This window comes from Notamacropus eugenii, chromosome 3 (assembly GCF_028372415.1).
Source record: "Notamacropus eugenii isolate mMacEug1 chromosome 3, mMacEug1.pri_v2, whole genome shotgun sequence".
NCBI classification, from domain to species: domain Eukaryota; kingdom Metazoa; phylum Chordata; class Mammalia; order Diprotodontia; family Macropodidae; genus Notamacropus; species Notamacropus eugenii.
The window spans coordinates 336512162-336524388 of record NC_092874.1 but is presented as its reverse complement, the minus strand read 5'-3'; the positions used below and the strand labels follow the sequence as shown (position 1 = coordinate 336524388).

Genomic DNA, 12227 nt, shown 5'->3' with positions numbered 1-12227 from the left:
TAGAATTTCACAGCATCCCTAAACAGAGAAGCTCACTTGATACCAAAGAAAGAGACCAAAAGCTCTGGATTGATAATAGATAATAGTCTAATCAATTGGATTACTTATATTAGGGGCCAATCTGAGGTGGCTGCCAGATGAAATAGCCTCAGTAATGGATTGATCTCTGCAAAAACCCCAGAAAAGTGCTGTGGTAATTATAGAAATCAAAGGGAGGAAGATCTTCCTCCCTGCCTTTTGGCATTTTTAGGGCATCCCTGTACTCACATGGTGGCTTGCTCATAGGTGTCCAATACCTGGGCCCCACCACCTCACATGGATTTCACAGGCCATCCAAGGATTCCTCTCATCCATCCCCTATACCTTTGGACATTTCTTCGGTTTTCTGCTGACAGTACAAGAGGATATCGGACCTTACAATTGGCCCTAAAAATGCCAAAAGGCCTAGAGACCCTCCTGGTGGAACTATATTCTCTCAGGTTGGGGAAGGAAGGGAAACAGGTGGTGGCTGATGTGGGATGGCCTTTCTCATGGTGGTGAGGGAAGCCACCACCAAGGTCCTAGACTCAGAAGGTGAGATTAGAAGACTGAAGAAGTGCAGTTAGAATAAGACATGGGGAAAGCCACTGGTCTCATTGTTGGGGATTTAGAAGACAAGCTAGAGAAGAAAGAGAAGCATGTAGAAACTGGCTAGACAAGGTGGAGGAAGTCAAGCATGAGAATAAGAAGGCAATAAGGTGGGGAACCCCTGGAAAGACAGCAATACTGAAGATTCAGAGGATGGTATCTCCCTCCCTGCCTGGCTGACTGCAATAGCAGGATGTAGAGAAAAAAAAGAAAATAAACTCAGTGAAGTGAAGATTATTTGAGATACAACCAGTATAATCAAGTAGAAGAAAGTAAGAGAAGTGCCAGATCAGGGGAAAAAAAAATCTTTGCTGGCAAATCTCTCTGTCTTGTTTTCTTCTTCCACATTCCTGAACTGTGGCCAGGTTCTGGAGTGTAGGACAGATGAGGGAAAAAAGAGAGACATAAAGAGGTTGGAATGCTTTTATAATGCTGAAAATAAATGTCAGCAAGTAATTTGGCCAATATTCTTCAGAATTTATTTTAAGGGAATTAAGAACCCTTAATTAAGGGTTAACCTTTAATTAAGAACCCAACCCCCAGAATGACAGATTTATTAAGAGATGAAGGTCATCTTATTGATTATAGAAAGAGGGGTTGAGGGACTGTGTCACTGACAGTTTCAAGGTGAAGAAAGGTTACATACTGGAACAGAATTGGCACTTAACCCTTTCCTGGTTCACAAAAAGAGAAAAGGTTTATGTGAATCAGGAAACAACCAAAAAGTAATTCAGTTGGATTGGAAAATCTGGCTTTTTGTTTATTTCATTACATCTGAACACTGAGTTCACTCAGTTATCTTGATGTCATGAAAACTTCCACTCAAAATTGGTCCCTGGCTCTGGATATTTTTGTTACGTTCTGTGCTGTGACGGGTCAAGCTCACTGTCTTTATGTTAACTTCTCAGGAATAAGTAAACTATTCTACTCTCATTTTTTAATGGATTCTTTCACCCCCAATATGTTGTAAAATTGCCCAAGCCATGTTTATTTGTCTCTGAACCTAGTTCAAAAACTCAGCTGGCCTATACCGAGTTAAGATCAGAAAATGAGCTCACCAAATGCCCCGGATTCCTCTTCCACCACCCACAGATTGTAACAACTGTGGTCATTGTCTTATTGGTCATGTTGTTTTCCTACCTGTGCTTCTGCAGTTTACACTTACAAATGGGACTATCCCTTCTGGCTATACCCAAAAAAGCCCTAAAGAAGCCAGGAGCCACCTCAGGGAACTTGCAGGAAGATATTAGAAAAGAATGTGTGAGCGGCTTTCAGGGGTGGAATGTGGAGTCCTGATTGGTGAAAGCCATAACAAGGCCACAGTGACCAGTATAAGACCATATGAATCTGGACAGCACTGGCCTTGATGCCCAGGGTTCTGAACTCAAGCCTGGTACTAAGCAGTAAATTAAAATATTAGCCAAACCACAATGACTACATAAGGACAATCTATTGCTCCTACCCTCTTTGTTTGATTTCTATAATTACTACAGGGCTTTTCTGGGATCATTCCATTGTTGTGACTATTTTATCTGGCAGCCACCTCATACTCACCCACAATATAAGTAACTCAATTGATTAAACTATCATCTATAATTAATCTGGAGCTTCCAACCTCTTTCTTTGGTATCCAATTAGCTACTCTACTTGGGGATGCCATGAATATCCCAGTATACGGGGATACCGGACCTTACAGATTGCAACTAACAATCACCTACCCAGGAAAACTGCGTTTTTAATCTTTTGGAGGAAAAATGGACATTCAATGAAATAAAAGACTTTCAAGCAATCCTGATGAAAAGATTAGAACTGAATAGAAAATTTGACTTTTAAATACAAAACTCAAGAGAAGTATAAAAAGGTAAACAGGAAAGAGAAATTACAAAGGTTCCAATAAGCTTGAACTGTTTATATCCCTACATGGGAAAATGATACTTGCAACTCCTAAAAACGTTCTCATTGTTAGGGCAGTTAGGAGGAGTATATAGACAAAGCGTACAGATTCGAGTTGAATATATATGATGGGATGATTATCTAAAAAAAGAAAAGAGGAACGCACTGAGAGAAGGGAAAAGGGAACAGTAGAAGGAGGTAAATTACCTCACATAAAAGAGGCACTAAATAGTGGAGGGGAAATGGGAGAAGTAGAGAGGGAAGAGATTGAACCTTTCTTTTATCTATATTGGCTCAAAGAGGAAATAACATACGCACTCAGTTGGAAATAGAAATCTATCTTACCCCATAGGAAAGTAGGAGGTAAAGGAAATAAGAGGGGAGGTAATAAAAGGAAAGGCAATCTGAGGTAGGTATAGACAAAAGACAACACTTTGGAAGATGGAAAAGGTAAAAGAAGAGAGAGAACAGGATAAATGGAGAGGAAAATAGAATGGAGGGAAATACACAGCAATCATAATTGTGGGGGAACAAATTTACAGCAAGCTTCTCTGATAAAGACCTCATTTCTCAAATATAGAGAGAACTGAGTCAAATTTATAAAAATAAGAGTCATTCCTCAATTGATAGCCAAAGGATATGAACTGGCAGTTTCCAGACAAAGTAATCAAAGCTATACGTAATCCTATGAAAAAATACTCTAAATTACTAATGATTAAAGAAATGCAAAATAATACAGCTCAGAACTATCACACACACACACACACACACACACACTCCCCCGGCCCCCACCACCTATCAAATTGACTAATAGGACAGAAAAGGAAAATGACAAATGTTTGAGGGAATGTGGGAAAATTGAGACACTAATGCACTGTTGGTAAATTTGTATAAGAATTCAACCCTTTTGTAGGGCAATTTGAAACTATGCCCAAAGGGCTATAAAACCACACATACTAATACCACTACTAGGTCTGTATCCAAAGAGATAAAAAACAAAAAGGAAAAGGACTATGTGTATAAAAATATTTATAGCAGTACTTTTAATGATGGCAAAGAATTGGAAATCGAGGGAATGCCCTTCCGTTGGGAATGACTGAACAAATTGTATATGACTGTGATGGAATGCTATTATGCTATAAGAAATGACATGATGCTCTCAGAAAAACCTGGCAAGACTTACATGAACTAATACAACGTTAAATGAGCAGACCCAAAGGAACACCGTACTCAGTAGCAGCAATACTGTGGATGATCAACTGTAAATAACTTAGCTATTCGCAGTCATACAACGATCCAAGACAATTTTGGAAGACTTATGATGAAAAAAGCTATCTAACTCCAGAGAAAGAACTGATGGAGTCTGAATCCATATCAAAGCATACTTTTTCTTCATTTTCTTATTTTTCTTGGGGCTTTGTCTATGTTTTCTTTTACAACATAACTAATATGGAAATATGTTTTGCATGACTGCACATGTATAACCTATACCAAATTGCTTGCCTTCTCAATTAGGGGGACGGGGCAAAGAGGTAGGGGGAGAGGATTAAAAAAAGGGAGGGAGAGAATTTGAAGCTAAAAATTTTAGAAAAACAAATGTTACAAAAATTGTTTTTGCACGTAATTCGGGAAAAAAATATTAAATCATTGGGAAAAGTAAACTAACTGTAAAGCTTTACTAACTATGGAAAAAGTAGACATTAGTAAGGGCTTGTGAGCTATGATTTCAAATAGATTTGGATCCATAAAATACCTCAAACCTGGAGTGGCTATATTAGGGACTCCATATGTGAAAGGTAGGTACCTTAATTAATTACCTGAATTAATATGGCAATTAAGCCTGTTCATTACAAATGTAATTTTCAATAAGGATATTACACACATTTACCTTCCCTTAACAAGTCACGTGTTTTATAAACAATTTTGGACAATGAAAGTACCTGCTCCAAAATAAATGATATTGTTTCAAGAACCAGGTGAAGATCTTGTTTCTCTAGTGAAAATGCAGCTTGGAGTTTTTCTTCCTCCTCTTCACTGAAACTGTTCTCAGTCTGCAACACATATAGCAACTTATCAGCATTGAATCAAAAATTCAAGTCTCTAGCCTTCAAAAGGTCCAGTTACTTGAGAAGAAAGCTTTTTAAAAAGAAGGTGCAAACTGGAAAGAAGAAGTTACTCCACAGAGATAGGGATCAATAAAACGAATACTCTTATTTCCATTAACAATATAGACTGAAGTCCTATAATGTACATTACGTAATACATCCTGACTAGTCTGGTTGATGCAGTGACACTAAGATAGCTAAGAACAACATGTGTGGGCTACTGTTTTTTCTGGCCTTTTCAAAAGAATCCCATTAGTCTGAAGATATCACTCCCTAATAAAAAAATCCCAAGTTGTAACAGTCCACAATACAATAAAAGCTTTATTCTTCATTTACAGACGAGGAAACTGAGACACAAAGATGTTTTATGACTTGCAACTAGTAAGGAATGGCTCTGAAACTTATCTTCTAAAAAAATAACTTTTTCTACACGTACCATATCAATTTAAATCATGTTTAAAATACAAAACAATAATTATGTTAATACATTAAATAAGAAACCCCACTCTCCAAGCTGTGCACAAGGATGTGTACTAAAGTAAAACTATTTGGAACAATTCCATTGCTCTACTTGAAGAGGTTTGGGGGTAAGGGGTGAGGGAGGAAAGGAAAGAAGGACTGACGGTCTTATCTCCTCTGTTACTAGCACAGAATTCAGTAAGCAAAAGCATTCCCAGTCTAACAGCATTAGGTGGCCCCACAAAAATGAAATCCCAAAGGACAGTTAATTCCATAGGAAAAGTGCTATAAATAGACAATCAAATCTTACAGAACTTGGTGACTTTACAGTAGTGTTTGCTCATAGCACAACACCATCAGTCAGAACAGCCTGATGTATTTATATGTTCTTAAAATAAAGCGTGGCCTCCCTCTACCTTCTTCCTCCTTCTACTCCAGAACTGTACCTCCCCCTTCACAACACACTAAGTCCTTTTTCTTTTTCTCTCTTCATTCTTTCCTTAGCAATCTTCTTCTTTACTTCTAAAGTTCAATAAGAACCTCCATACAGATGATTCACAAATTACTTCCAACCTCAGCTTCTCTTTCAGTTAGAGACCCAAATTTCCAAATGCCGAGTGGAAATCTCCATCCCACCTCAAGGTCAATATATCTAAAACCAAGCCCATCAATCTGCCAATTTCATCATCTTTCTCCAAAACCTTCTCTTTTTATTTCTATCGATCCTTCTCCAAATCACCCACATTCAAAACCATCAGCTTTGATTCTTCCCTTTCCCAAATCCCTCACATCCAATCAGATCTATGCTACCACCACATCATTTTCCACATTTTACCCCTCCCACATACTCACTACTACAACTCCAATTTGTTTCCTCATTACCTCTTACCTGAACTCTGACAATACCCAACTAAATAATATTCTGGTACCTGATTTTTCCTTGCTCTAATTCATTACACATCCCTGTGCCAGTTTAACCTTCCAAAATACTTATGATCATATAACTCTCCAAATGAAAAAGACTTCAATGGTTTCCCCACCGCCCTCTAAAGAGTTCCAGCTCCTTCAACATTTTTCACAACCTGGTTCTAGTCTCTTTTCAAAGCTTTATCTCATATGCCTTGACAAACTATACCTTCAAATTAAAACTGCTCTCTAAATACCAAACTTGCTTTTATCTTAAACCTTTTCCTTTCCAACTCTTTCTATCTTCTGGCTCTCACTGAGATCTGGATCCCTCCTAATTCAGGGGGAGGAGGGGAGAGTAGGTAAAGCTTCCACAGCACTCCTTTCCAGCACTGGTTGCATTTCATACCTCCACTCACTGGCTGAAATGGGGGAGTTGGAATTCTCCCTCTACCTGCATCACTTCAATAACCTCTCCTCCTTTGAGGTTCACTCAATACACATTTACTGCCCAATAAAGATTCTGGTAGCTGTTATCTGCAGACCTCCACAACACTATCCCTCTTTCCTCAATGAGTTCAGTACCTCATTCACAGTTTTTCTCTCTTCTCAAATTCTTCTTTTCATACTAGAGGACTTCAACATACACATCAATGTTTCCGTAAAAACTCCTACCTCCAAATACTTCACCTTGCTCATTTTCCATGAGCTACTTCTCCTCCCACCCCATCTACACAGATAACCATACCCCTAGTCTTGCCAATACCCAAAAATGTTCTATGTTCGTGAACTTTGAAATTCCCTCACCTGATCACAATCTGTTGTCATCTCACCTCTCCCTCTGCCTCACCTCCCTAACCTGTCCTTTATCTTCTAGGCACGCTCCAATCCCTCCACTCCCTCAATTCTTTCCCGAGCAATCATCATCCCTGCATTGGCTACTCTCCTAGCTTCCCCATCTCAACATTGTTCAACTATACTGTTCTGTTTTCTTGAGTCGTTTGTCCCCTTGTCCTATCACCAAACTTAGCTTGCAAACCTCCTTAGAAGACTCCTACCATCTGCTACTTTCACTCAGACTCACCTGATGCCCAACAAAGCTGGAAAAAAATCAAAACCATGCTGACCAGACCCAATACAAGTTTATGTTACATAATCTCAACTGGGCCCTGATCGTAGCAAGACAATCCTTTCATGCTTCCTAATCAATTCACTATCCCTCTCACATATTAGCTTTTCCAAAGCTTTGCATCCCTCCTCCAACCTCTCCCAACCTCTCAGCAGAGAATCTTGCCTTTTTCACTGAAAAAAATTAAGGTCATCAAGGCTTCTGTTCCTCCTCATCTCACATCACTCAGATGCCTTCTACGACTACTCCTCCTTCATTCCTCTTTCACCTTCCCTTTACCAAAAAAACCTTTCTACATCACATGATCTTATTCCATCTTATCACCAAAACATTGTCCTCTCTATCACCCTTATTCTCTCACTAATCTTCAATTTCTATCTATTGGCTATTTCCCTACTGCCTAGAAACACACCCATATCTCCTCCATCCTCAAAAAATTCCCACTTTACCTGTTTATTCTCAATAGCCATCATCTCAAATTTCTCATCTTTTTTGGCTACTAACTCTTTGAGAAGTCTGTCTACTATCTGGACCTCTACTTCCTTTCTCTCTTCATAACTCTTTCTAGTCTGGCTTCCAACCTCATCATTCAACTGAAACAGTTCTCTCTAGTTACCAGGGATCTCTTGGTGCCAAATCTAATAGTCTTTTCTTAATCCTTATCTTTCCTGAGCTCTCTGAATTCTCTGACATTATCAATTACCCTCTTCTCCTTAATAGCAATTAGGAAAGAGCTCAACAAATTGTGGTATATGATCACGATGAAATACTACAGTGCTATAAGAAATGATGAAGCAGATGGTTTCAGAAAAACAAACTAAAGCAAAGAAACTGAATAGAACCTGAGAAAGAATCTACACAGTAACAGTAATACTGTAAAAATAATCAACTGTGAATGACTTAGTAATTCCTCTCATAAATAATCTACCACAACTCCAAATGACTCATGATATAAAATGCTATTTACTTCCAAGAAGAAAACTGGTGATCTCCAAATGCAGGCTGAAGCATATTTTTCTCTTTTCTTTATTTTCCTTGCCTTTTTTTTAAAAACAATATAGCTGATATCAAAACATTTTGCATAACTTCATATGTATAAGGTGCATCATATTTTCATTTCCAAATTTTCCTTTCTGTAGGAGTCACCCATCGAGAAGCAGGAGGAGAGACTGCAGAAAGAAGAACTTGGAACTGAAAATTAAATTAAATATTGATTACTATTAAATAAATTAAATAAAATGAAAAATCAAAAAAAAAAATTCACAGATTCCACATTAAAAAAAAAATGTAGAATAGAAAAGCCCCTAAGCATGTTTGTAAAGAGAAATTTAAAAAAAAAAAACCAGTACGTATATGATTATGCTTAGAATCATAAAGGGCTATATAATAATGGTTTATATTAATTAGTAATATTTTTACTATTAAGACAAAGCAAATCTATGGCAGAGAGCACTGAAGTCCTAAACTTTAGTCTCTATTGATACCACCCACTTAAACAATTTCACCTATGGAACAAAAGAGGATAATAAGCAAAAACTACATGGGAATTTTAAACACTGGTTCATACAAAGCAAAAAACCTTGCTATTTTTCCCCACAGGAATAATGCCACTATATAAAAAAATTTCCTAGATTTAAAATATCAAAAGTGCAGCAGAATAGGAATGTTACAAGTTAGGCAAAAGCAAATACACAAACCTTCAAGTGAAGTTTCTGAAGAATTCGGGTGAGCAATCGAGGAAATCTTCCAGTATCTACTCCGTTAACCAGAGACACTGCTTTTTTCATGCTACATATGTTTAAAAACAAAAAGTTAATTTAAAAAAATTTAAAGGGGGAATTTATTAGTTACAGTTCTCTATGACCTATTTTATAATTTCCAAGTATTCTAGGTATTCTAAAGATAGGTAATCAGTATTAGTATGCATTCCAAAAATACTCCTACTTAAAGACTTTCCATGAAAAAGGCCTGTTGGGTGAATTTCCTCTTTTCTTGGGACAACTTTTGCCTGGGTAATAGCATAAATATATGAATAGAAATCTGATAACAACGTAACACAAAGTGACTGACAGCAATACAAAACTTTCCGATAAAAAGAGAGTATAATAAATGCACAGAGAAAAGAACTAAAGAATAAAATGCTGGAAAATCGTACAAAATAAAATCATCTGTTGTTACTAAGCACTGCCATGCATTTCAAACCTGCTTCAATTGTAGTGATTGTGAAATCATGCTGGGTAAAGAGACTGATATGTGATGTCACTGTACAAGGCATTGGCAATAAAAAAGGGTGGGGGAGACAGGAAAAAATACGGTTTAGTCCTTGCCCACAAGATGCTTAGAGGAAGCTCCCTATTATGATCAGGAGCTCTGATTTCACTCCAAACATCTACTCCAGATCTTAGGCCCAGCACAGCTACTTTCGGGTCATCTCAATCCCATGCTTCCCTACACAACTCTAGTCATATGTGTTCACAAGATAACAGATTTACAACAACAAGGGATTTTAGAAGTCATAGAGTCCAACCTCTCCATTTTACAGTCAAGGAAACTGAGGGCTTGAAAGGTTAAGTGACTTGCACAGGTTTGAACAAACAAGAATGGTCAGCTCACAATGTACTGTCTTCCCCTATTACAGAGATTCTTATCCCTTTTGCGTGTGGTCATGGACCCATCTGGCAGTGTGGTGAAGCCTATGGACTCAGAAAAATATTTATAATAAATATAACATATTTATATGTTATATAACATATAACATAACCAAGTATAACATATACCAAATATAACAATTATACAATGTTATAATAAATATAACAAAACAAAGTACAAAAAATTACAAAGGAAACTTATATATTGAATTAGTTACCAAAATAAATCTTTTTAAAAAAAACAAGTCAACAGACTCCAAGTAAAGAACCTTCATCCTATTTGAATGTTACGTTCACTGAAGGCAGGGACAATCTTGGTATATAATATTATGATTATAATAATAATTAATATTATAACAATATATAATAATAATTATATAATATTAATATTTGCTAGCCTGTAAATAGTACGTTAAAGTTTGCAGAGTTATTTACATACGGTAACTCATTTTATCCTGAACAGTGGAGCACTGGGCTGAATCCAGTAAGATGACAGAGACAGGTAGATAGACACATAGACACATAGCAAGAAGCAGCTAGTATTTACACATTACCTATTCCGTGCCAGGCACCGGGCTAAGTGTTTTACAAATACTATGTCACTGGATCCTCACAACAAACCTGTAACGGAGGTCCTATTACTACCCTCATTTTACAGATGAGCGAGACAGAAAGGCTAAGTGACTCGTCCTGGATCACGCAGCTCCTAAATGACAAGCGGGATTCGAAGTCAGGTGTCCAGACTCCAAGGCTGGCATTTTATCCGCTGCCTCACCTAGCTGGTGCCAGCACAAGCCCTGGCACATGGAAGCGCTTCGTCAGCGCTTTTTAATTCATTCTTCCATCCAAGTAGAGGAGGTACCACAAGCTCACGAAAGCGTGTGGGCTGAGAGGAGGGCGAGAAGATGGGAGTGGGGGAGCAGGGAGGCGAGGCCGAAGCCCCTGACCCTGGCAGCAGGCGCACGGGGGTGCCACAAAGGGGCAGCGGAAGAGATCTGCCCTCTCAGGGCACGATCTTCTCACCCCCTGCGGACTTGGCAGACGGCAGAGTACGACCACCCCAGGCTCTTCCTTGCACGCCCCACAACAAGCCCGGCCTGAGGCGGCTTGCCCTGCCCGCTTATAGCCGGCAGGAGCAGATACTTGTGCGGTGCCCCGTGCCCGCTACCCCGTGCCCGCCGCCCCGTGCCCGCTGCCCCCGTCCACGCCTTCGCGCCTCTGCCCGCCGGTGGGCGCCCCAAAGGGAGGCAGAGCCCGCTTCGTAGGCCCCGGGCCGTCTCCACCTTCACCACCACCGCTGTCTCCCCCTTCAGCCCTCCTCGCTCCCCCACACCAACTGGCACCGCGCACAGGGACCCAGGCTACCTGGGCGTCTCCGGGAGAATCAGCTGGGTCCCCCCCGCAGCAGCCATCCTGTCCCACGCAGCCGCTCGGCCGCCACCTCCCGTCAGCTGCTTCTTGCCGGGCCAATGGAGAGCCAGGGACGGGACGCAGGAAGAACCAATCCCCGCCCTCCGCCGGGAATCGGACCGCGAGGATTGGTCGGTCTCTTCCGGGAGCTGGGCAGGGCGGTTCCGCTGCCTGGGCTTGGAACAGCCGATTGGCTACTGCTCTCTTCCCCCGCCTTTCTGACTCTGGGTAAAGGGAGGGGGTCGCCTGAGTTAGCTCTGGTCAAAAATCCATCACCTCGAGGCCAGGTGGTGAAATTCCCGGAACCTGGCCGGATCATTTTGTCCCAGGTAGAGAGAAAGTCTGCTATGGAGGTCAGTCTTGGGGACTGAAAAGTATTCCTAATTACTGCTCTACCTCCAAGCCTTTACCCAGGTCTGGGGCGGGCCTGAGTCGTCAAGGCAACGAGCATTTAACAAGCGCTGTGCCAAGCGAAGGGGACACGGAAATAGTCAAAAGACGATCTCTGCCCTCAAGGAGATTACAATCTAAGGGGAAGGCAACGTGCAAGCAAACACGTACGAAACAAAACATATACAGTATAAATAGGAAATAACAGGGAAGGCACCGGCATTAAGAGAAGTTGTGGAAGCCTTTCTCTAGAAAGTGGGGTTTAATTGGAATTTAAAGGGAGCCAGGGAGGTCCCCGGGGAAGAGGAAGAAGGCATGGGAGCCGATAGATTGGAACAGCAAGGAGGCGAGTGTCACTGGATCGAACAGTATACGTTGGGAAATAGGATTTAAGAAAACTGGAAAAATACGAAGGAGAATAGAGCCTGGAGGACTCTGAATGCCAAACAGAGCATTTTGCATTTGCTCCTGCAAGCTATAGGATGCCACTGGAGTTTTGAGTTTGGGGATTTTGGGGGGAGTGGGGGGAAAGGGGGATGACGTGATCGGATCTGTGCTTTAAGAAAATCCCTTTAGTAGCTGAAAATAGAGAATGAGGCAAAGGCTTGAGGTAGGCAGACCCACCAGCGGACTGTTGCAGCGGTCCAGGTGTGAGGTGAT

General features: G+C 40.4%; 1 protein-coding gene across 4 annotated transcripts in view; it reads right to left on the bottom strand.

Moving 5' to 3' along the window:
• Positions 1-11466, bottom strand: part of COMMD10 (COMM domain containing 10) — a 221068-nt gene extending 209602 nt beyond the window's left edge. For 3 of the 4 annotated variants that reach the window (XR_011964407.1, XM_072597116.1, XM_072597118.1), the window contains exons 1-3: positions 11133-11466; positions 8817-8907; positions 4461-4571 (exon numbers count right to left, since the gene is read on the bottom strand). Coding sequence is in view for 3 of the 4 variants with exons in the window: in XM_072597116.1 (XP_072453217.1) it covers positions 4461-4571; positions 8817-8907; positions 11133-11179 (249 nt within the window). In the remaining variant the exon portion in view is untranslated. Of the gene's footprint in view, positions 1-4460; positions 4572-8816; positions 8908-9646; positions 9813-11132 lie in introns of all 4 variants that reach the window. The other variant, XM_072597117.1, reaches the window with a different exon arrangement.
• Between the last annotated feature and the right edge of the window lie 761 nt (positions 11467-12227).